This window comes from Salvelinus namaycush, chromosome 38, assembly GCF_016432855.1.
Source record: "Salvelinus namaycush isolate Seneca chromosome 38, SaNama_1.0, whole genome shotgun sequence".
NCBI classification, from domain to species: Eukaryota; Metazoa; Chordata; class Actinopteri; order Salmoniformes; family Salmonidae; genus Salvelinus; species Salvelinus namaycush.
Window position 1 is genome coordinate 3,600,394 of NC_052344.1, and position 23,362 is coordinate 3,623,755.

General features: G+C 46.7%; 2 protein-coding genes across 2 annotated transcripts; both read right to left on the bottom strand.

The window, feature by feature from the left end:
- Positions 1–372: 372 nt before the first annotated feature.
- On the bottom strand, positions 373–11,313 carry si:dkeyp-27e10.3 (UPF0606 protein KIAA1549). Its single transcript, XM_038977606.1, has 21 exons — positions 11,214–11,313; positions 8,504–9,132; positions 7,828–8,167; positions 7,472–7,557; positions 7,079–7,247; positions 5,993–6,123; positions 5,664–5,850; positions 5,341–5,400; positions 5,021–5,175; positions 4,717–4,894; positions 4,318–4,502; positions 3,883–4,088; positions 3,677–3,807; positions 2,762–3,003; positions 2,410–2,654; positions 1,943–2,090; positions 1,488–1,784; positions 1,263–1,315; positions 1,047–1,174; positions 789–943; positions 373–600 (listed from the first exon to the last, which is right to left on the bottom strand). The coding sequence occupies exons 1-21, from the start codon at positions 11,311–11,313 to the stop codon at positions 373–375; spliced, it is 4,053 nt and encodes a 1,350-aa protein (XP_038833534.1).
- Positions 11,314–12,830: 1,517 nt separating this feature from the next.
- LOC120032304 (protein mono-ADP-ribosyltransferase PARP12-like) lies at positions 12,831–23,035 on the bottom strand. The gene is made up of 8 exons (XM_038978335.1): positions 22,693–23,035; positions 22,146–22,281; positions 20,702–20,966; positions 20,513–20,608; positions 18,389–18,515; positions 14,179–14,347; positions 13,707–13,827; positions 12,831–13,480 (listed from the first exon to the last, which is right to left on the bottom strand). The coding sequence occupies exons 1-8, from the start codon at positions 23,019–23,021 to the stop codon at positions 13,380–13,382; spliced, it is 1,344 nt and encodes a 447-aa protein (XP_038834263.1). The 5' UTR covers positions 23,022–23,035; the 3' UTR covers positions 12,831–13,379.
- Between the last annotated feature and the right edge of the window lie 327 nt (positions 23,036–23,362).

The window sequence follows — 23,362 nt, forward strand, 5'->3', positions numbered from 1 at the left end:
GAGACGGCCCCTCTCACGGAAGCATTTCTATGGAACTCTGAAGAAAACAAACTCGATCCTCCTGTCCAGTGGAAACACTGTGCTGTAGAACGAGGAACTTTTACAGAGAGAAGAACCCTGTAAAGAACCGTAATGTTATTGTTGTAAGGAAATCGTGTTGCAGACTGGCTCAGTCTTGTTCAGACCAGCTTATGAATAGTAGTATGAGCCTCTTTAAACCAGTTTAGGGAAAGTGGTTCTGACTGTTTCAAACTAGTTTGGGGTAGTGGTTCCGGTCGGTCCATACTTGCTTAGGATGAGTAGTTCAAACTGGTTCGGACCAGTTTAGAGCCAGTAGTTTTGACCAGTTATGGGGTAGGGGCTCACACTGGTCTAGGAGTAACTGCTGGCCACAGCAACCTGTTTCTGGGCGAGCCGTCGTAGCTCCTCCCTGATGGCCTTGATGAGGGAGGCGGAGCTTTGGGCTGAGGGGGAGGACTCATCTAGGGGGAACTCTGGAGTGGGAGGGGCCAGGAGCATTGGGGGGACAGAATGGTCTCCCAGAGAGGAGCTGGGCATCTGAAACACACCGGAGGAGGAGAACTCAGGGAACGACAGCACCTAAAGAGAGGGAGATAGATCCGAGACAGAGTAAGAGCGAAAGAGATAGGATGAGAGAGAGATCAAATTACTTCTCTGTAAACGAGATTACTCCTCTGGAAAACAAATGTTTCTCTTCATCTCTGACATGTGGTCCGCCCAATACAGTCTCATGCTGTCCCTGTTGGTCATCATGTAGTCTGACTCACAGTCTCCCTGCTGGCTCCGGGTCTGGAGAGGTCCTGGTCTAAAGGCTGCTGGTTCCAGCTGGAGCCTGTTGGCCCAGAGACGCTGCGGCCCACCCCAGGGTACGCACTGATCCGGCTCGACAAGCCCACCTGCGTCAGGTGATGCAGCTGAGCACCTGAGAACACAAACAACACACCATATGTAAGTAATTAGCTACACACATTGTACACTTAGCATACACACATTAATCCCAATTAACACGCACACGTTGCCTTTACCTGTGCTTCCCCCAACAGGCCGAGGTCTGGAGGAGGAGGGAGGCTCTTCATACTGCCCCCTGTTGGCGTAGACAGAATCCTGCAACTGCTCCTCTGCAGCAACATAGGCCCCTGAACCCAGGCCCTGCCTGAAACACACACATACACCCGATTTTAGAAATGCTGACATTCACTGAATGTACTTCAGCTTGAGTAGTATAGTAACATCTGTCTCACCTATGCAACAGGCCTTGTATTGACGAGGGAGACATCCCCAACTCTGCATACCTCTGGACAGGAAGAGGGGAGAGAACATATATATATATAGAGAGAGAGAGGAGAAACATGTAGATGCAAAATAGTAAAGAGGGAGAGAGAGAAGCTGAGAGGTTGAGAGAGACAGTATGATTCATACTTCACAGAAGAGACCCTGGGAGTACACACACAAACACACACTCTTACCGCAGAGAAGGGGCTGTGTGTGGGGGCTGCGGGGTAGGAACCCCACTGGCGTGATGGGTGTGTCTGTGGGGAGGGAGAGGGGCTTGGCAGTGCGGGGCTGACCTGCGTGACCCCGACACTGCCCTGGGAGGAGGGCGACACCAGGGCGAAGGCATCGTCCAATAGGGAGTGCATCTGTTGCCGCGCCTCCTCGATGGACGGCTGGGGAGGCACGTAGGGGGGCGGGGGAGGGGCGTGGTCAAACACCTCGTCGTTAGGGGAGGGGCTGCCGTGGTCTGGAGGTAGGTCCGGGTCGGACTGGAGGAGAGAGAGAAGAGGAGGAAGAAGTGTGAGTGAGCATGTATATGGTGTGTGTGTGGCCTACATGGTGAGACACACATACTATGCGCACCTACACACACACACTATGCGCACCTGCACACACACACAGTATGCGCATAGTATGTGTGTCTCACCATGTAGGCCACGTTGTTGAGTCCAGGGTATTTCCTGTAGGTGGCGCTGTGGTCTGTGAGCAGGCGGTCTCTGTCCGTCAGTCTGTCTGTGTCTGGCAGACTGCCGTTCCCCTGCTGCCTCCGCCGGCCCCGAGGAGAGCGCCTCCCCCTGGCAGGGCAGGGAAAGACATCGGCATAGATTAGTCACAGACACATTCATACAACGGAGTCTCACAGAACCATCTAATTCAGTCACAGACACTAATACAGATCGGTCACACATATTCAGCGTGACTATTCATTGGGCTCTACAGCGAAACCGTGTACAAGGGACGCAAATATCTTCTATCTAGAGGTCTATGCAGAAGAACGAAAAGGAGAATCTTGATACAAAGAATGAAAACCACCTGATGCTAGTGGGAGGTATTTATGAAACAAGTTGACCATGGAGGAAAGACTAAGAGTTTTAGTATGTTTGACCATCTCACCTCTTCCTGGATTCCCCTGGGGTGGGGGGCGAGGGGGGGTCGGTGTGCAAGATGCTGTCCATGTGGTCATGGGCTGAGCTGTAGAGGCGCTGGGGACACCCTCCCTGCCCCGCCTCCTCCTGCGCCTGCCCGAAGGCATCCAGGATGTCATCCATAGAGGGGAACTCACACTGGCCCCGCCTCTTAGCCCGTTGACGCAGCTTGTTCCTGTGGTGCTCGATCTCCGACTTATGTCTCAGAGCCACCTAGATAAACACACACACCAAGATGTTAAGGAGTTTTAAGGTGTGTGTGTGTCTGAGTGTATTCGCCTGTGTGAGCTAGCTGTGTGTGTAAGAGTGTATATTCTCACCTCTGCGCTGACCCTCTCTGTGATGGTGGGGCTGTGTGAGTGTTGTGGTGGGCTGGGCCGGGGCTGCATGGCAATCAGCTGGACCTTGTTGGCCTGGCGAGCCCTGCCGTCAGACGAGCCTCGGGACAGACGGTCCACGTGGTCAAAGATGGAGGAAGAGGAGAGCAGCTCATCTGGACCACTGCCTGTGGGAGGGACTGGGGAGCGGGAGACAGGGAGAGGGAGAAAGAGAGTAAGGTAAACTGTAGTAATACTGCAACACTAAACTGGGTTCTTCCTGGCAAGCTGCAGCTTTACTGAACCACTCAAAATGAAGCGAGGACTTTCCCATCTTACTCCTCCCTATGATCCAGGTCAGAACAAAAAGAGAGGAGGCGAGAGAGAGGGAGACAGAGAGGGGGAGGGGGCAAGAAGCATTATCACTTGGTGATCAGAGAGAGCGATTCAGGACATGTTCACATTGCAAGCTTTTTCTCCCCTCCGCTTCTGCTCCCTCCCCCTCCTCCACTCTCTCTCCGTCCTGCATTCTTTCCTGCACTCCTCTTTCCCTGCTCCCTCTCACTACCTCGTTCTCTCCTTTTCTCGCTCTCCCTCTGTTTTTCTCTTTGATGCAACTCCTTTAATCAGTTGTTCTCCTGCTGATTCAGCGCATAGCTCTCTCTAGGACACACGCACGCACACACACAAATATATACACACTCGCACTCTTTAAGTCACACAATCTCTCCCTCTACCACTTATTCTCCTCTATGTTTCAGCATGGGCATTGTAGATAGAATAGTATACATGTAGAGATGACCTGATTCCTCATTATAATCTACATGACTAAGAATCCAGTTTGTTCTATTATGGTACATTTCTATCAGAATGTTATGAATAAGGCTTTAGGTAAAGAGAAATGGCCGTGTCTCTTGCCATTCTTGGGCGTTTTGTTTCGGTGCGGTTTCCCCTCGTGGGGCGTGCCCACATATCTGGTGGTCTCCTCTGCAGACTCCCTGCCACTCGATTGGTCGCTACCTAACGAGTCACCATCTGACGGGGACAGTCTGGCCAATCAGAGAAAAACAGCGGTTAGTGTGGATTTGTGTGGATGTATCCCTGCGTGTGGATGTGTTACCAACCTCCCCCTACGGCGGTTAGCGCGGGAGGCCTTGGTGGAGGAGCCCTTGGATTTGGGAGTGTTGAGATCCCCTCCCTCAGAGGGGGTGGCCTCTTTGATGGGCACAGGGAGGGAACCAGGCTCCTGGATCACCATGATGTCATCCTTACTGTGCTGCCCCAGGTGGAGCTTGGCAAAGTCAAACCCTTTCACACTGGGAGCCTGGAGCTGGAGAGAGGGGGGGGATATAGAAAGGGAGAGAGAAAGAGGGGAGAAAGAGAGATGAGGAGAGAGAAAAGGGTGGAACAAGTAGAGATCCAAGCACATCAAGACCTGTATGTATGCATGACTACAGCCTTATGCCCTTCTTATTTTGATGAAATTCCAGTCAGATAACAAATCCAGTCCCTCATCTAGGTCGACCCTCTACCCCTAACCCTTCACCCCTGCCCCCGACCTTCTGTCTCTGCTGGATGGTGTTGATGGCATCAGGCTGGAACTCCAGCTTCTCCGAGCCGCACAGTTTCCAGTAGAGGATGATGATGATGAAGATAGCCAGCAGGACAGGCACCACCACCCCCACAATCAGCCAGACACTGCTGCTCTGAGTCTCAGACGGTGGCACTGTCAGGGTCTCCACAGCTACAGAAGACAAGTACAGTATGTACATATACAATCAGCTTACACTTTTATTTAAGCAATATGCTACTGTACATTAGGAAATGAGTGCAACCTGCATGGGCTTACATTGCGAATCACTGGATACTACTTATCGAAATCCCACATACACAAGTGCACATGCGGCCACCCGCTGGTGCACGAACACACACACGCACGGTCGCATGCATAGACTCACGTTGGGCAAGGGGTCTCTGGACGCGGTGCCCCAGTACGATGGCAGCCCGTTGCAGCTCCAGGCGGTTGAGGGTGGCAGCGGTGGCATCAGCAGGGACTCTCTCCCCCTCTGGTCCCTCCACGAAATACACCACTTCCAGAGTACGCCCTGAACCTGCCAGCCTCGACACACGCACCACCTGGAGATAACACCATGGAGTCAGAGTGTGTGTGTAGTGTGTGGGTGAGTACAGCATGTGCATGTGGTAAGGATGCTACAAACAGCACCCATAGTGGGTGTGAGAGTGTATAAGTGTGTTGAGTACCTGTAAGCTGTTGTTACCCACGGCCGTGGATCTCTTCCAGCGGGGTCGTTTACTCCCCTCCCCTAGCCCCTCCTCCAGCAGCAGGGCCAGACGGCGCTCCAGACGAGCCTTGAAGCTCCGCTCAGTCACCGTCTGCTCCTGGACACCCAGTAACACTGCAATACACACACACACACACACACACACACACACACACACACACACACACACACACACACACACACACACAACACTAATGCACTTCTCAAAAACGGCCATCATGACTGCAACACAAACACATGCATGCAGCTCTAGCACGGTAATTATCTCAATATTCGTACCTGTGCGGACCCAGGAGGAGCGTAGATGGTGAGAAACGTTCAGCTCGGGGTAGTGGAAGGCTGGGGAGACAAACACAGGATGGATAAGATACAATCAGGTTACTCACTGACGTCCGTGGGGCAAGTAACTCATTTAGAATGGGTATGTGTGGGAGTACAGTACATGCATATGGTCAGGATGCTATAAACGGCACCCTGGTGTGAGAGTGTATAAGTGTGTGTGTGCACATGCATGTGTGGGATAGTAACTGGTGTATAGATGGGGTGTGTGTGTAGTGTCAGTGAGGGGTAGATGAGATGTGTGTGGTGTGTGTGAGACTTACGTTCAGCGATCTGCAGCGCGGGGAAGCCCAGGTAGAAGCTGAACTCCACCGTGCTTAGGCGTCTCAGGTGACCGCTGACCTCTGACCCCAACAGGTAGCCCCGCCCATCACGCAACGCAAACGTGATGTCCACCGGAACCTTCTGGTCACCCTGTGGCTTGGCCTGACCCATGGTGATGTTCAGCAGCTGGAGGTAAACAAACACACACACACACACACACGTTACAGGTTGACAAACTTTTTGATTGATCTGAATCTCTTTCCTCAGCTCCGCTGAACCTGCCCAAGTGAATGGCTAGTACACACACTTTCACGGCTACGACTCTCACCTGTACAGTAACGTTGCCAAATTCATGTGCGCGTCTGCGTGTCTCCGTGTAGGCCATCAGCAGTCCTCTCTCCACTCGCTCACTGAAGTTACACACACGCACATCCACGTGACCGGGCACAAACTGCAGCACTAGAAAACACACACATTATAGATTATCACACTGACAGTACACACACATTGTCCAATGCAGCACTAAAACGCGCGCGCACACACACACACACACACACACACACACACACACACACACACACACACACACACACACACACACACACACACACACACACACTAGTGATGGGAAGTTTGGCTCAGAACTTTGACTCGTTCAGTCAAAAGAACAAATCTTTCGACTAATTCAGTTCATTTGAGTTAGTAATGCCCAGAGCATGCAGGACCGCCTACCAGCCAACGATGAACTGAAAACTCAAGTCATGATTCTACAAGCCTCTAGTTCACCATAGGGGGGGGGGGGGGCTTATTGGAGCTGCATTTTGTGACAGACTTGTAAAAGTTTGATTTAAACTATGTCTATTTGTAGATTGCGAGGGCATACGACTCCTGGCGGAATACATTGCTTGACTGCCATGAGGGTGATGAGCACAATATCGTTCAAGCTGCGGCCCCCTAAACAATTCAAAACCGCAGAGGCGGTGTATGTTTTGGTTCTACAAAGCTGTGTCATCACAACATTCAGTTCATTCAGGAGATCAATGATCAGTTCTGAACATGTATTTCTCTTCTCTACGCTGCCTGCATCATGAGCTACTTCCATGTGCCAATATATGACAGACACGTGGTCTGACCATCATCTCTCTGGAGCTTCTGAGCCAGAGGAGCGTGTATCAATCCTGCTATAGGACTCATTGCGACCAGCAGGTCAAACGAACGATTAAAATGAACGAGTCACTCAGAAAAAACGAACCATATGTGAATCATATGAGATTCGTTTTTCTGAGAGACTTGTTCGTTTTAGCCGTTCGTTTGACCTGCTGGTCGCAATGAGTCCTATAGCAGGATTAATTCATATATGCCAGAGAGAGCGAGAGAGAGAGAGAGCGAGAGAGAGAGAGAGAGAGGTTCCTACCAGAGCGTATCTGGTACTTGCGATCAGGTATGCCGTAGAGGGGTGAGACAGTTGGGAACAAGGAGGAGCTTTGTGTTGATTGGCGCAGAGCGTTGACGACAGACATGGCGGTGAAGATCAGAGGTCCCGCCACAACACGGAACGCAAAGCTAGACGGAGTTCTCAGGAACTGGCGGAAGGAGAGAGAGAGAGAGGGGAGGGTTGGGAGAGAGAACAGAGCAGAGGGAGAGAGTGGAGAGGAGGTTGGGAGGGAGAAGAGAGCAGAGGAGAAGGAAGCCAGGCATGATTGGCTTTCAAGACATTTGTGAAGGGCAAATTTGCACATTCCTGCAATGCATTACAATCATGCTCTTTCCCCAAAGCTTCCCCAGTGAGTATTGATAGTAGGCCTACCTGCAACTCCACTGAGCGGTTGAACTCCCTCTTCAAGATGTCCCTGACCTGGCCAAAGCCCACAGTGGAGCCAGACTTCGGCAGGACTAGGAAGAGACAGGTTTAACCTCAAGCAACCTGCATTCAACTATTGCCAACGCATTCCCTGAAAACACACTCCTAAGCTATACATTAACCAAGGGATGTGCTCCCTTTTAAACAGGTGACCATGAGTTTCCACCACAACACATTTACAGGCCAGAACAGTAGAGCACAGTGCAATGCATCCCCATCTACAATATTGGAATACAATTGCCTCTCATACAGTATGTACCTCCATCTCTAGTCTACTATGAGTTCTACTGGTGTTGTCTTACCCACTCTGACCAGGTACATGTCAGGCTTGGTGACGTTACACAGGTACTGGCGTCCTGGAGGGGCTGGGGGAGTCGCCAGGGTGCCAGGGGTTGTCGTGGTAACAGTGGTTGCCTTGGTAGTGGTCGTCGGTCGGTTGCTGGGGACCTCGGTCACAGGTGGTGGTGGTTTTATGGGGTCCCTCCCTGGAGGTCGCAGCATGGGGGGGCGAGCCAGGCTGGTGGTGTTAGATGGGGGCAGTGGAGGGTGTCTGCCAGGGGTAGCTGGGGGGACTCTGGGCCGCAGAACAGGAGGCTGAGGGGGTACTCTGGAGGTGGGTCTGACTCCAGGGGTGGGGGTACCCTGACCATCCCAGAGAGTGGGTGAGAGGGTCAGGGGAGGGGTGGGACCTGCTGAGGGGACAAGAGGGTGCTTGTGGTCCCGGGCAGGAGGGGGCCCTGTGCTAGGGGAGGGGGTTGGGGGCTGAGTGTGTGTGTGTGTTTTTGTGGTAGTGGTGGGTGTGATGCCAAGTTTGGGGGTAGTCTTTGGGGGTGGGATGACAATTTCTCTATCTCTGTCTCTTTCTCCATCTCTATCCCTCTCCCCATCACTCTCCCTTTCCCTGTCTCTCTCCCGTTCTCGCTCCCTTTCCCTCTCCCGTTCTCGCTCCCTTTCCCTCTCCTCGTCTCTCTCTCTGGCCAGCAGATTGGTGTAGTACTCCAGACTGTTCATGTCTGGCAGCAGCAGCTCCGTGGGCACCAGAGGAAAAATGTCCCCCAGGTCATAGTCTTCTTCATCCCAGTGAGGGTATCCCTCAGGCTGGGCAGGGTGGGTGAAGGGGAGACCCTCCCGGAGGGGGGAGGTGGGGGACGTATAGGGTCGGAGGAGGCTGGAGGACAGGGGGAGGGTTGGGCGGGAGGGGAAGGAGGTGTCATAGGAGGCCCCGTCGTCAGGGTCGTAGGTGTGACTGGGTAAGCTTGTGGCCAGGGCCAGTTCCTCCCCCTCTGGGACCATGAAGGAAAGCGTTTCCAGGTAGTCTCCGGAGCCCCAGGCCTCCTCTAGGGAGGGGGCGTGCTCCCAGGGTGGGGGAGGGGTGAGGGTGGGCTGGCTGTGGGGGGGCAGAGGAGGGGGGTGGCTGGGGGACAGCAGGTCTGGGGGTCTCAGGAGGAGATGTATGCCCTGAGCTTCATCGTCCACTGAGGCAGCGTCAGTGTTACCATGGTGACTAGTGTCTTTGGGTGGGGTGGCGCCTGGCCATCTGGAAGAGGGTGACGGTGATGACCGCGATGAGGACCGTGTTGCTGTCGTTCCGTTGGAGTCCACACCGCCTGTGGAGAGATAAACTACAGTCACAACACGCGTGACTGTCCAGGCCAGAATGGCCCATAGTGCAGGAGCCTCTCCTGTTTCTGTAGCGCGAGGCAGCTTGATGTACAAGTACGCTCCCTGGACAGGACACTAGTCTTTCGCAGGGTCGTGTACATGTGTGCGTGGTTAAAATTAATGTATGAACACAGCAGGCTGAGCAGAATCCCTGCTGGTGGCTGAGAGACCTAGTTAAAGCTGAGCTCCATCTAGAGAATACAATGAGCAGAGGATAGAGGCCAGCACTGAGCTCTCACACACACACAGAGAGAGAGCCGACCCTAGCCTTTTAGGGGCCCTAAGCGAGATTTGCTTGTGTGACCTCTATCTCATGGGCAAAACATTTGTGTCTCCCCTTCTTGGCTCAAAACAAATAAAAAAAGTCCTGCAATTTTAAACATTTTGACATGAATAGAGACAGTTTTAAATACATCTTTCTGCAATTTTACACATTTTGTCATGGGGCAGAGAGAAATTTTGCAGTTTTAAAATCCAATTTCCTGCAATTTATACACATTTTGCTAAAAGGTGATTTCTTTCTGTTTTAAGCCAATTTCCAGCAATTCCACACATTTTGCCATATGACTTATTAAGCCATGTTGATACAATATCTGGGTGAGTGACTAACAAATCAATGGGGGCCCCCTGGAGGTCAGGGCCCCTGGGCACGTGCCCTGCATGATTACTTCATACAATTTTTAGATAGCTGGCTAAAATGTTAGCCGACATGGGCTAATTGAGTGACTGACATGAGAGGAAAACTGCTGATGCAAAACCAAATTTCAAAATGGCACCTTGTGTATTCTACTATTCTAACTCTCAGCAGTAAGTTGAGACCCTGACTGTCGCTTATTTGGAGGGTCGGCCCTGCACACACAATCGTCACTCAACAGGACACTGAAGAGTCTTACACGCACACATAGGCATTGAAAAACACCCAGTGCCACTGTTCATTTATCATGATTTTATGCACAACATACTGTATCACAAAGCGCCATAGTACAGATGTATGATAACCACTCTGGGATGGTTACCTTGACTCAAACAGAATAAATGAACAATCTCCTTGCTCTCCCTGCTCCTCATCCATCCCCTCCCTCCCACACCCACACGGCAGTATAGTAAGTTACATTATGGCGAGCACCCTGCCTCCTCCTCCTAGCCTTGACTAGGCACTGCCGTGCATTGCGGCAGCGTCACGTGCTGTGTGGCAGCGAGCTCATTGGTATGCTGCAGACACGGCACACAGCTCAGAGGCGTCCAAGCCAACAGCAGGATCAAATCACATGCACGCACGCGCACACACGCATTACATTGATACAGAGAGGGAGTTAGTGATGGAGAGAGCAGAAAAAAATACAGAGAAATATAATTAGAGAGGGGAAGAGTAATCGAGAGAGGAGAAAGACAGAGAACGAGACTGCAGGAATGAAGATAGGTGAGAGAAAAGACTTGTGTTTCTAAGAATAGCATGAAGCACCCTTCGGTCGATCCACATGGCTTTGATGACAATGATCCACTCAGCAGTGCTAAACATCCTTCATCACCAGGCAGCAGTCCGTCTGCCCCTGTCACACAGCCGCCCACAGATTTCTTTATTTTAAGTCATGATATATTTGACTTTGAGGGGGTGCTTGTATGTGCCGTATGTGTGTGTGTGTGTGTGTGATTCCTCAAGGCCAGTGAGTGGGACTGACTGAGGGATGACTGTGTGTGTAGGCATCCACTGTCCATCTGTCCCTGACAACATAACCGAGTCACAGAGATGGAGGATGAATGGACAGAGTTAAACGGATGGAAAGACACTAGGTGACGAGATGGGAGTGAATATGGAAGTTGGTGCATTCAGCACCAAGGCCAGCTCCAAAAGTCAACGGCAAGTCAAATACTGGGAAAGTCAAATAAAAGTCGAGGAAAAGTCAAATACTGGCCCTGTCTCAGTGTACCTTGATGAAACCAGGTGTGAACAGTAATTCTTATCATTCTGACTCAAAGCTATCAGCCATCCATGCCTATGAGGGTAAGACAATTAAATGTCACGTACCTGCAACAGGTGAGCTTGACATCGTCATGGACACCAGCAAGGACGCTACCAGCAGGTGCGCGCAATTAGTGCGCAGGCCCTGAGAGATTCCGGGGCACATCCTCGAACACGCGCTCATCAAAATCAGTCTCTCCATGGCACGCGAGTTGTCACATCACACACGTGCGATGCCATCTCTCCTCAATAGCATCATCACTGCATGCTTTCTGGCGACCAGGAGGCCCTATATGCAAATATCTAATAATACAAATCTACTGAGATAAAGGCCTAATAATAAAAAATATCTTCATTGTATAGAAACCTTGAATGGGTTAATGGCTATTTTTAACTAGGCTACTAAAGCAACAGACGCCTTACCAGTGTCCTGACACATTTGATAGCTGGCTGACCCCATTATTGGGAGGCTTATATTAGGCCACGTCTGCCAACAAACATCATGCATCTCACACATCCGACGGCCACCGTGCGGTTCCTTTATTTATTAGGCCTATTTGAAATAGCCAACGGATTTAGTTGTATCATAATTAACCTATAATACTGTCGGTCATGACAATTCCCAGCGTATTATCCTATCTTTATCATTAGGCTACCTCGTCTAGCGGACATTCTTACAGTTTCCCACAGTATGCCTACACTTTCGCAGCAATAGACAAATTGATACATTTCAGCGATAAAAAGGGCATCAAGGGCGAGATGTTAATAGCTCAAATTTGGAAGCCTTTTTTAGACTGAATGCTGACAATCGGCTGATAATATTAAACTAACCTATGTGTAACTGAAATAAAAGAAAAAAGCCTAATCAAAATATCTCAAACACACATGTAGCCTACAACATTCGGCGCATTTCTTTCTTTCCATAGCCTATTTTTTCACAGCGATGTGATGGAGCCTACCTGCCATCCAGGAGATGCGGTACAGGCGCGTCACGCATCTCCCAGGCCCATGCAGCCACGCGCTCCCCGGCACGGAGAGAACGAACACAATTACTATGTTGCAAAATGCAGAACCTGAAACCCCGTTTTTCCGTTAGATAAATAACTCCCAATGTCGCCAGTAATGACTGAATCTGTTCGCGGCCGACCACTTGAACGTAAGCCGCGCCGTGTTCATCTCGCGGTGAAACGTCATACGCTCATCATTGGAAAACCTGAGATTCTGGACATGTCTCAGTATCACACTGTCCGCCTCAAATAGGAATCTATCATAACGCCTCCAATTTTGTCCATAATACCCGAAAATGACATTCGATTCCACACGCAAATCATGAGCACGCTATAATTGGGTTTATTATTGGGAGGCGCGCATCGCTTAGATGGTTTTGCAGCAAAGCGTTCTCTGCAACACCCTAGTATTCCTCAACTGCGTGTGCCAACATACCTGGTCATTGGCTGGGAGAATAGCACTCAAAATACCGGTTAACTTGTCCTGCTTGATGCAAGGCATAGGCCCTTGTGAATCATGGATCTATATGGCTTTCATGTAGAATATTAGGGCCAAATGATCTTCAAAATAAGGTTTCTGTGTAATTAATTAATTATGATAAACATGGGGGTACATGCAAATGATAGTTTGAGTATGGTCTTGAACAACATTAAATAGACAAAACTATTCCACAAATAAACATGGCAGACCAGTCTATAGTTTATTATCACATCTTCATCCTTACACAAATATAGAGATGCATGCTAGGAAATAGAGTTATATACTACAGACCGCGATTAACTCATAACTTGATCGATATTCTAAATGTTAAAATATACAGAAAATAAAAAAAACATACTTCCTCATGTGTCTACAGTCAGACAGTTTGTACATAAAAGACGAGTTGTACCTTGATATTGACTACATGCTTACAGGAAACGTAAAAACAGACTTCAGTTGAGGGCACCAGGTTTTCCATTGAACCCCCCAAAAATGATTGCAGACAAAATGCAGACAAAATCACTAACATTATTTGAAATGATCAACACACTGATTTCCTGTTGCTGGCTCTACATGGCTGTACCTGGTAGTCATCCCTGTGGTATTGAGTGATTTACATACTGTGTTGTATTGGGGTGACTGTCAGCCAGTCCAATTTCACCAGATCCAGAGTAAAGGTACTCCATTCATTCAGAGAGGAACAGATCTGCCCATTTATTCCTCCCAATTATTTTCTCTCTCTCCCTACGATGCAGTCTTGTTCTCCACTTCCACGATGGAGATGAAGCGTGGTCGGCGACGCACCCTCCTCTTGGTGTTGTGTTTGGGGTTCCGCTGGTACATGTCTGCAGGAAAGTTTGAACGTGGAGGACAAGTTGATGAGGAGATGGGCAGAGGAGATGAGGGTAGGGTAGAGAAAGGAAGGGTACAATAAAGAGAAGGGAGAGGTCAAAGATGAATGACTTCTCGTCCTGGTCACTGTATGTTTTGATATAAACATATTGATCAGGTTAATTTCTTACACAGCTATTTCAGTGCAGGTGCATGTTGGGTATGTAATAAGGGCTTTACCTTGAAAACTGAGGTAGTAGTTGCGGTGACCTTTCATAATGGTGACCTCAGCAGATCTGTCTGCCAGGTACGCTTCTTCCAGCTCCCGGGACGAGAGGGATGTCGTACGCTGTTTATCGTCCTGACCGCAACACCAACACATATTTTAGCCGGGATTCAATCCAAGGCGTTTTATAGAACAGCACACTGGACTGCCGACAATGCGCCTTTTAATGGTAATTTCCCCGACATTCGCGGAGATAGCATTCACGGTAAACGCTGTGCATTTCGGCTCATGCTAAATTAAAACTCGAGAGTAATGTGCTGCTCTATAGAGCGCCTTGCATTGAATCTTGGCCCTTATCAATACTGAATGCTCTTAAACCATACCTCAACCACAACAGCACCACTACAACTTAACATCACTGAATCCTCACAACCATATCTCAACCCCCACAAAGCTCAATGCCTCCCCTTCTCCCTCCAGACTCACGGGTCTTCCAAATTCAATCCAGTTCTCGTGGTCGCCCTTGTAGTACCACAGCCACTCAGTGGTCAGGATGTAGTGAGCCGGCTTTGTTACCGAGGAAACCGTGGACAGGCGGCGCACGGGGTCTGACTCCTGTGTCATCGTTAGGAAGTCTACTGGCCGAGAGCCCGGACTGAGAGAGAGAGAGAGAGACATTCATGGATTGTTTTAATTTTACAGTCAGATTTTACGGTATATTGCCTATAAAAAAAATCAGCTAATGTTTATTAGAACCCAGTTCATACAGTTCTATTTTTACCACATTCTTACTTGGATAAGCCGTTTATATCTCGCGTGCACATGCCGGCAAGTTACCGAGAGAGAGTGCATGTGGGCCGATATGGGGGGACGTCAGTGGTGGTCGATGCCGTTTAAGATGAGGGAGGACGTTTTTTTACTTCATGAGCAGGGCTTTATTTCTATTACACCACATTGGATGACTGTCATTCATATTCCATTCACCCAGCTAAATGTAACATCGATAGGTTTAGGATACTACTAGTGCTGAGCGATTAGTGCTTTTTGAGGTAAGTTCGGTTTCGGTTCAATAATTAAAAACATAATCACAGTTTTCGATTTCGCATGCTTATGTCTATAACGTGAGCTGCTCAGTATGTGTAAATGATCCTTGTTACTGCAGCTTTTTTGAAAGACATAACGTTATCAATGGAGAACTGCAAAAGTGTTGCTACTGCTCTCGAAAACATTGGTGCCTTGAATTTATTTAATTTTTATTTCACCGTTATTTAACCAGGTAGGCTAGTTGAGAAATAGTTCTCATTTACAACTGCGACCTGGCCAAGATAAAGCAAAGCAGTGCGAAACAAACAACAACACAGAGTTACACATGGAATAAAAAAACATACAATCAATAACACAATAGAGAAAAAGTCTATATACAGTGTGTGCAAATGAGGTAAGATAAGGGAGGTAGGCAATAAATAGGCCATAGTGGCGAATTAATTACAATTTAGCAATTAAACACTGGAGTGATAGATGTGCAAAAGATGAATGTGCAAGTAGAGATACTGGGGTGCAAAGGAGCAAAACATATATATTTTTTTAAACAGTATGGGGATGAGGTAGTTGGATGGGCTATTTACAGATGGGCTATGTACAGGTGCAGTGATCTGTGAGCTGCTCTGACAGCTGGTGCTTAAAGTTATTGAGGGAGATATGGGTCTCCAGCTTCAGTGATTTTTGCAATTCGTTCCAGTCATTGGCAGCAGAGAACTGGAAGGAAAGACGGCCAAAGTAGGAATTGGCTTTGGGGGTGACCAGTGAAATATACCTGCTGGAGCGTGTGCTATGGGTGGGTACTGCTATGGTGACCAGTGAGCTGAGATAAGGTGGGGCTTTACCTAGCAAAGACTTATAGATGACCTGGAGCCAGTGGGTTTGGCGACGAATATGAAGCGAGGGCCAGTCAACGAGAGCATACATGTTAACTAATTTAGCAGGCGCTATCGACAAAGATCAGAGGGAAAAGTTGTGACGGACTACTTTCTGCACACGGTCATTGTGAACTGGAATGACTTGACACAACGGGGGCCAAACAAGTTGTAACGGAGTAAAAAGGGGTTCCAGTGTGCCGTGACGCGTTCATCCATGTATACGGGTAAGAATCTAGCTTCATTTTTAGATATTATACTGTACATTTCAAATTTAGTCAGAAAGTCGTTTTCATTGCATGTTAAAGCGTACTGTTAGCTAGCTAGGGAACAGTAGCTTGCGGGTTCGCTAGCTAATGTTACATGTATGATCTGTGTAGTAATATTATTAGTATCTCAGAAAGCCATTTGCATTGCTAGTTATAGCCTAATGTTAGCTAGCTAACATTGAACCTAGTTGGTAAGCTTTATACTACAGCATTTCATGCATGGTGGCTAGCTATGATAATCAGTTTGTATTGCTAGTGTATGGGTTGGGATTATGGTTCATTTTTTGCTACATGTCTAAAACAAAAGACTCCACTTCGCCAGATTACATGACCCATCAAGTTAGCCAGGTGTGTCTGGGAGTGATTACGACATTCTATTTATTATATTTCATGAACATGTCTAGACAATAGTGACCAATCCAATTAGGTAGATGTGGCTGGCAGGTGGTTATAGCATTTGTTTCACATGACCCATCAATTTAGACAAGTGTGTCTGTCTAATAATTATAAAATATTTATACATTCTTTTTTATCTGGACACATTATTTTTGATAACCATTTCACTGTACCGTTTACACCTTCTGTATCCTGTGCATGTGACAAATATACTTTGATGTTAATTAATATAGTGTATTTGCCAGAGACGGTAATGTGAATAACAACATGACTGCACCAAAGTCAGATTAGGATAAAGGCCAAGGACTAGATAAAGTGTATTTTTACCTGGAGTTTTTCCTTATTGTAGGCCACTCCTTTCATCACTTTTAGTCTTAAACGTTGGTTGTTTACTACACTGCTTACTCACCCTGTTCAGCACATGGCCTCACATGTGAATCATTAAAAAGAGATGGGTGGGGCCCATAGGGCTTAAGAGGGTGTGAACAGTAGACAAAGAGAAGGTGTACCAAAACATTCAAGGGACATTTTTTCAAAAGTGAGGTTACAAGTTAATCAATTTTCGAAACAGAAGTACTTTCCCATTGTTCCTCCACTGCAGTGTATGATATACCATTTTGTGGCTCTGAGTCTCTACTTTTATCCAATGTAAAAAAATGTAAAAAATTTGCTACATAAGACCAAATCGAGGTGGTCGGTCACATTTTTGTTCAGTGTATTTTATAGTAGGAGACGAACGTAAAAAACACAAAGAATATTTTTCCCACACAACTTGCGTCATGGCAAAGTGTGGAACCGCTGTCATTATTTATTTTGAAACAGAGCCCAAGGTAAGCCCATGCTTTTTTTTCTTCCCACGTTTCATCACTTTCCTACCCTCACTCCGCTTTGTTAGGGAGCAGGCGTAGGGTCTTACATTGAGAGTATCTTCATCATGAAACCGAAAAAAAGTAGCAATCTATATTTTAAAAAGCATGTCTCGTGTTCATATTTCACAACTTCTGCAGGCTTTTGGAGTTAGGCCTATATTTGATTTAGGCTACATTATTGCATGCTAAATGTTTCTATCAGTGATAGATGAGCGAACAAACAGATGCGCTATACCACCTCTACTTATTTTCCCAGCCAGAGAATTAACCAAATAGAGCCTACAGACAGAGATTCAGTGAAAGAAAATCACATTGATTAAGACAAGTCCCAATCTTTTGGTCAGGTAGGACTAGGCTACTAAACGAATGCAAGTGAAGAGCAAAATAATTCACATAACATACTGCCAAAATGTTCTGATCAGTGTCAATACATGAGCCAACTAGACAAGACGATCATGAGCAGCACTCACCTCAACTTAGCTAACATTTCCACAGCCTAATTGTAGCCTAACCAACACCCAAATGGAGATTCAGTTAAAATACAAATCGGACATTGATTGAATTATCAAGAGGCCCCACGCTTGTCTCAAAGCAGCACAAAACGGTGCTGAAATAGTTGACCACACACGGGTAGGCTACGCTTCAAATGTATTATAACAATGATGACTTTCGGAGTTTCGGTAAGCAACAATTTGATGCCTTCAATTGCGTTAGCCTACTTTATTCCATTATGTTCATCATTCAGTGATATTTATTCCCAAAGTAATTATTTATGAATATTTCCAGGTGTGGTTAAGAAAACAGTTAATGTGCTGGGCTTGATGAAGAGATGGATGAAGTGACATGCCTCGCAAAGTTTGGAACGGCTAGGAGGACAGTAGTAAGGGTGTTGCCTCGCTACCATCAAGAGCTTAAAGAAAAACTCCCAAAAACGATATTTTGGTATTTGTTTCAATAGTGCATTGTTGATATAGTCCCAAATTGTTTTGCATGTCAGCAATCAAGTTAAGATATATAACTTCCAAAATACAAAAATAAAGGTGTTTTGGGTGGAATTTGCCTTTAAGAGCATAGTGCATTACGGCGACATTTCATACAAAGCCGTAGGCAGAATTTTACCGCAATCATGACTAGGTTGGTTCGTGGAAATAAAAGTTAGCAGGATGCTAAAGTTGGAGGAAAAATGTCTTGGTTTGAAAGGTGCGTAAGAGTCCACTTTCAACTTTAGTGGGCAGTGGTGAACTCTGACCTGTGTGTGTTCCGGGGGTCACAGAAGGCTCTCTCGATGTCCTCAGTGTGATGCAGGCGTATCCAGCCGTTCCCATCAAACACCTCCCACTTATAGGGCAAGTTAAAATGCACACGGATACACTGGTCTGGGCACACAAACGCATAACACAAACAAGCATGAAAGAACCACAACCAAACATACCAAAAACATAGAAAATACACCAAAAAGGGAGCGCCAAGTCTAGGTCCAAAAGGCTCCTTAACAGCTTCTACACCGAAGCTATAAGACTGAAGAATTAATCAAAAGGCCACCCAGACTATTTACATTGATCCCCCTCTTCCCTTTGTTTTTACACTGCTGTTACTCACTGTTAATTATCTATGCAGTTACTTTATCCCTACCTACAGTACAAGTCAAAAGTTTGGACACACCTACTCATTCAAGGGTTCTTCTTTATTTTTCCTATTTTCTACATTGTAGAATAATAATGAAGACATCAAAACGATGAAATAACACATATGGAATCATGTAGTAGCCAAGTGTTAAACAAAACAAAATATATTTTAGATTCTTCAAAGTAGCCACCCTTTAAGACGGCTTTGCACACTCTTGGCATTCTCTCAACCAGCTTCATGATGAATGCTTTTCCAACAGTCTTGAAGGAGTTCTCACATATGCTGAGCACTTGTTGGCTGCTTTTCCTTCACTCACTTCACTCTACCATCTCAATTGGGTTGAGGTCGGGTGATTGTGGAGGCCAGGTCATCTGATGCAGCACTCCATCACTCTCCTCCTTGGTCAAATAGCCCTTACACAGTCTGGAGGTGTTATTGAGTCATTGTCCTGTTGAAAAACAAATGATAGTCCCCCTAAGCACGAACCAGATGGGATGGCGTATCGCTGCAGAACGATGTGGTAGCCATGCTGTTCAAGTGTGTAAATAATTCACCAACAGTGTCACCAGCAAAGCACCCCCATACCGTCACACCACCTCCTCTATGCTTCACGGTGGGAACCACACATGTGGAGATCATCCGTTCACCTACTCTGTCTCTCACAAAGACAAGGCGGCTGGAACTAAAAATCTCAAATTTGGACTCATCAGACCAAAGGATAGATTTCCACTGGTCTAATGTCCATTGCTCACATTTCATGTCTCTTCTTATTAGTGTCCTTTAGTAGTGGTTTCTTTGTAGCAATTCGACCATGAAGGCCTGATTCACGCAGTCTCCTCTGAACAGTTGATGTTGAGTTATGACTGTTACTTGAACTCAGTGAAGCATTTATTTGGGCTGCAATCTGAGGTGCAGTTAAATCTACTGAACTTATCCTCTGCAGCAGAGTTAACTCTGGGTATTCATTTCCTGTGGCAGTCCTCATGAGAGCCAGTTTCCTCATAGCGCTTCATGGCATTTTCTGTTTCTCTTTGCTTTTTTGAGCTGTTCTTGTCATAATATGGACTTGGTCTTTTACAAAATAGGGCCATCTTCTGTATACCACCCCTATCTTGTCACAACACATCTGATTGGCTCAAACACATTAAGAAGAAAATAAATTCCACAAATGAACAAGGCACACCTGCATTCCAGGTGACTACCTCACCTGGTTGAGAGAATGCCAAGACTGTGCAATGCTGTCATCAAGGCAAAAGGTGGCTACTTTGAAGAATCTCAAATATAAAAAATATATTTTGATTCCTTAAACACTTTTTTGGTTACTACATGATCCCATGTGTTATTTCATAGTTTTTATGTCTTCACTAATATTCTACAACGTAGAAAATAGTAAAAAATAAAGAAAAACCCTCGAATGAGTTGGTGTGTCCAAACTTTTGACTGGTACTGTACATGTACAAATTACCTCGACTAACCTGTACCCACACATATTGACTCAGTACCAGTACCCCCTGTATATAGCCTCCTTTTTGTTATAAAATTTGGTTGTGTTACTTTTAATTTTATTTTTAACTTCAGTTTATTTAGTAAATATTTTCTTAACTCTATTTCACAAACTGCATTGTTGGTTAAGGCTTTGTAAGTAAGCATTTCACGGTAATACCGGTTGTATTCGGCGCATGTGACAAATACAATTTGAACAGGCAAATATAAATAAATATATAACATCAAGGAGAAGAGAGCTCACCCTGGAATCTACAGTTCCTGCGTATGAAATGCAGACAAATCTCCTTCCTGTCCTCTTTCTTGATCACAGGACTGGAGACCAGCTCACCTACACGCTCTGATACACACATATACAGAGGGATTATGCACATATACTGCAGATCAAGCCAAAACAACACACACACACACTCCAGGTGAGGGATTTACATACCTTTAGCAGTGTAGGGTGTAGTGGGTGTGTTGAGGCGGTGGAGGTTCTGGTAGACAAAGGGAAGGTCGTTGATGATGTCACCGCTAAGGCCCCTCTCCTCCAGCATGCGGCGGCCATGCTGGTCGATGACGTGCTGCCTCTTGCACTTAGGCCCGAACATGCAGTCGTCATGCACAAAGTGCATGCACATGTGCACCTTGGTGCAGCCGTCCCTGAAGGTGCATGCGCCGTGGGGCCCGGAGCCCTTGTTGTAGTGAGAGCACACCTGACGTCAGGAACACACGGCAACAATGTCAGAGACAATCATCGTGGAAATGCAGTCACACATAGCCAACCAGAGGGGCTGGAACAAGCAGTTGCCTTTAGAAGGCTTACATAGTCATCGGCCAAAAAATTATCTAACCTCACACACCAAGAAGTTCTACTTTACCTCTCTGGGTAACGAATACTTCCTGGGGACAAACCCACATCAACAGCGTAAGTTTTTATATTTCCTTTTTTTTTCTTTAAAAAAATAACATTCTTTGTTTGCTCTTTTTTTCGTTCATTTTTTTTTTTTTTTTTTTACACACAAGAAGTCCCACAGGTCCAAGGTGGCTTGTCTTCATCTCAGATCACTCTTCACCCACACTGGGCTTTAGGCTGAACGTGGTGGTATTCGTAGTGTTTTTTCTTTTGTCTTTTCAACCTTTTCATCGATTTACTGTGATATTTGTTTAGACTGGATGAGCCAACATTACTCTCGGAAAACTGAACACACGTTTTTTTCCTTTTTCTTTTTGAGAAACTTGTTTGTCCCTCCAAGGCCTCCGTATAGTTGTCCAATCAGATTACGGGTGCATCTGGTTCGGAGCGGTATCGTCCAATCAGTGTGCAGGATTCACTTCTCACTGGCACTGAACCTGCCTATAAACTTGTCCAGAATTCCCTTCTCTGGAATGCCAGGATGTAAGCTACTCCTGTCCTTCCCTCTTTGGGGAGATAGAATGAGAGAGAGATAAAAAGAGTGAGAGAGAAAGATAGAGGTCTACGCCTTCTACCCATGAGCTCGTACACAAAGAGCACTCAGAACACTGCTACACTCCCTGAGGGCAGAAACCTGTAATGCAGAAACGTCCCACATTTTACTTAAAGGAGCAAGACTTTATGGAGCAAGACAGACAAATTCACACACAAAGAGAGCATGAGACACAGCATTGCGTTTCTACTGTATTCATCTAAGGGAGAAAGGGAATATGAAAGTCTACAAGGGCTTAGGGAGAGGTGCTAGGGATTGGAACTGGGCTCATTTCTTAATGGAGACCGCCAGGCCCTGGTAAGGCTCCATCCAGGTGTGTAGTGGGGCTCTAGTCTGTAGTGGAGCAGCCTGTGCTGTATTTTCTGTGTGTGTGTTTCTGTGAAGCATTTATTTGGGCTGCAATCTGTTGGTGTGTGTATGTGTTACCTCCGGCAGCAGGGTGGGATCATTCTGCAGCAGTAACAGGAACAGGTCATCCTCGTGCAGCTCATGCAGAGTGCACTCCCTCAGGAGCGTGTAGTTATGCTCTGAACGCACGTCATGGGAGAACTTACACTGCTTCCTACAGAGAGAGAACAGCACACACATACAGACCGGAGTAGAGTAGGTAAACAGACAGGAGTGTACCATAAAGACATCAAGCATCATTTTGTTTTTGTGTAGGCTACTGAAACGTCATGATCATGATATGCTTTCCAAATCAAGGAATTTAAGCAAATAGGCAATTCTGCATCATATGGCAATATATTGTATTTACATTTATAATATACCTGATGATAATAAATGTGCTAACACAAGTTTTACATACATTAGTGGACTAGACTAGAGGATGCAGGTGTTATTTGTCCAGATTGATCAATACAGAATAAAAGGGGGCGTGATAGCTATCTCATATATGCTATGCTGCTGCTAGCTAGGCACTCCCCTCTTCAACCTAGCAAAAACGACTCACCACGGTCGAGGTTTCTCTTACCTGCCTTTCCCAAATCTACAGTTTCCATAAACAAAATATTTGCAAAGGTGAAGCTCCTGGCAATCTCTGCAATCTTGTTTTGTGTAATTTTTACATAGTCGCAACGACGTTTTGGCGACAATCACACAGTCAGCTCCCCATTCGTCCGTCCTCTCTCGGTTCCGCACCGCAACAAACCGAGAACACTTCTTTACGATGTACCAAAAATCGTCCTCAGTTATTTCAACACGCTGGAATACTTTCCTGTGCAATTGCTGGAGGGCCAGGGAACCTTTGTTGCTGCATAATATACTGGTGGCATGATGAATTACTCTGGAGTAGCTGGACATTGTTGGTGCCTCTCTCATTTGCGGATGAGAAGGCGGAAGCAGCAAACCAGCAACAGATTGTCAGTGCTAGTAGTTCTACTTTTCTCCACGCAGTGGCGATCGTGTTCAATTCAGAGCATCACAGAAATGCAATGGCGATTGTCGCCCCGTTGTGGATAAAAGTTGAAAGTGTTCTGATTCTAAATATCAAGCATTCTATTTTCAATAATATGTTACCAATATGGCACACAATCAGTTTTGGCCTCCATATTATACTATTGATAAACATTATTGGTCGTTGTGGTGTAATTTTCCCCTCTCTCTCTGGGTCTGTGGTCACTGATTATTTCATCCATCTGTGA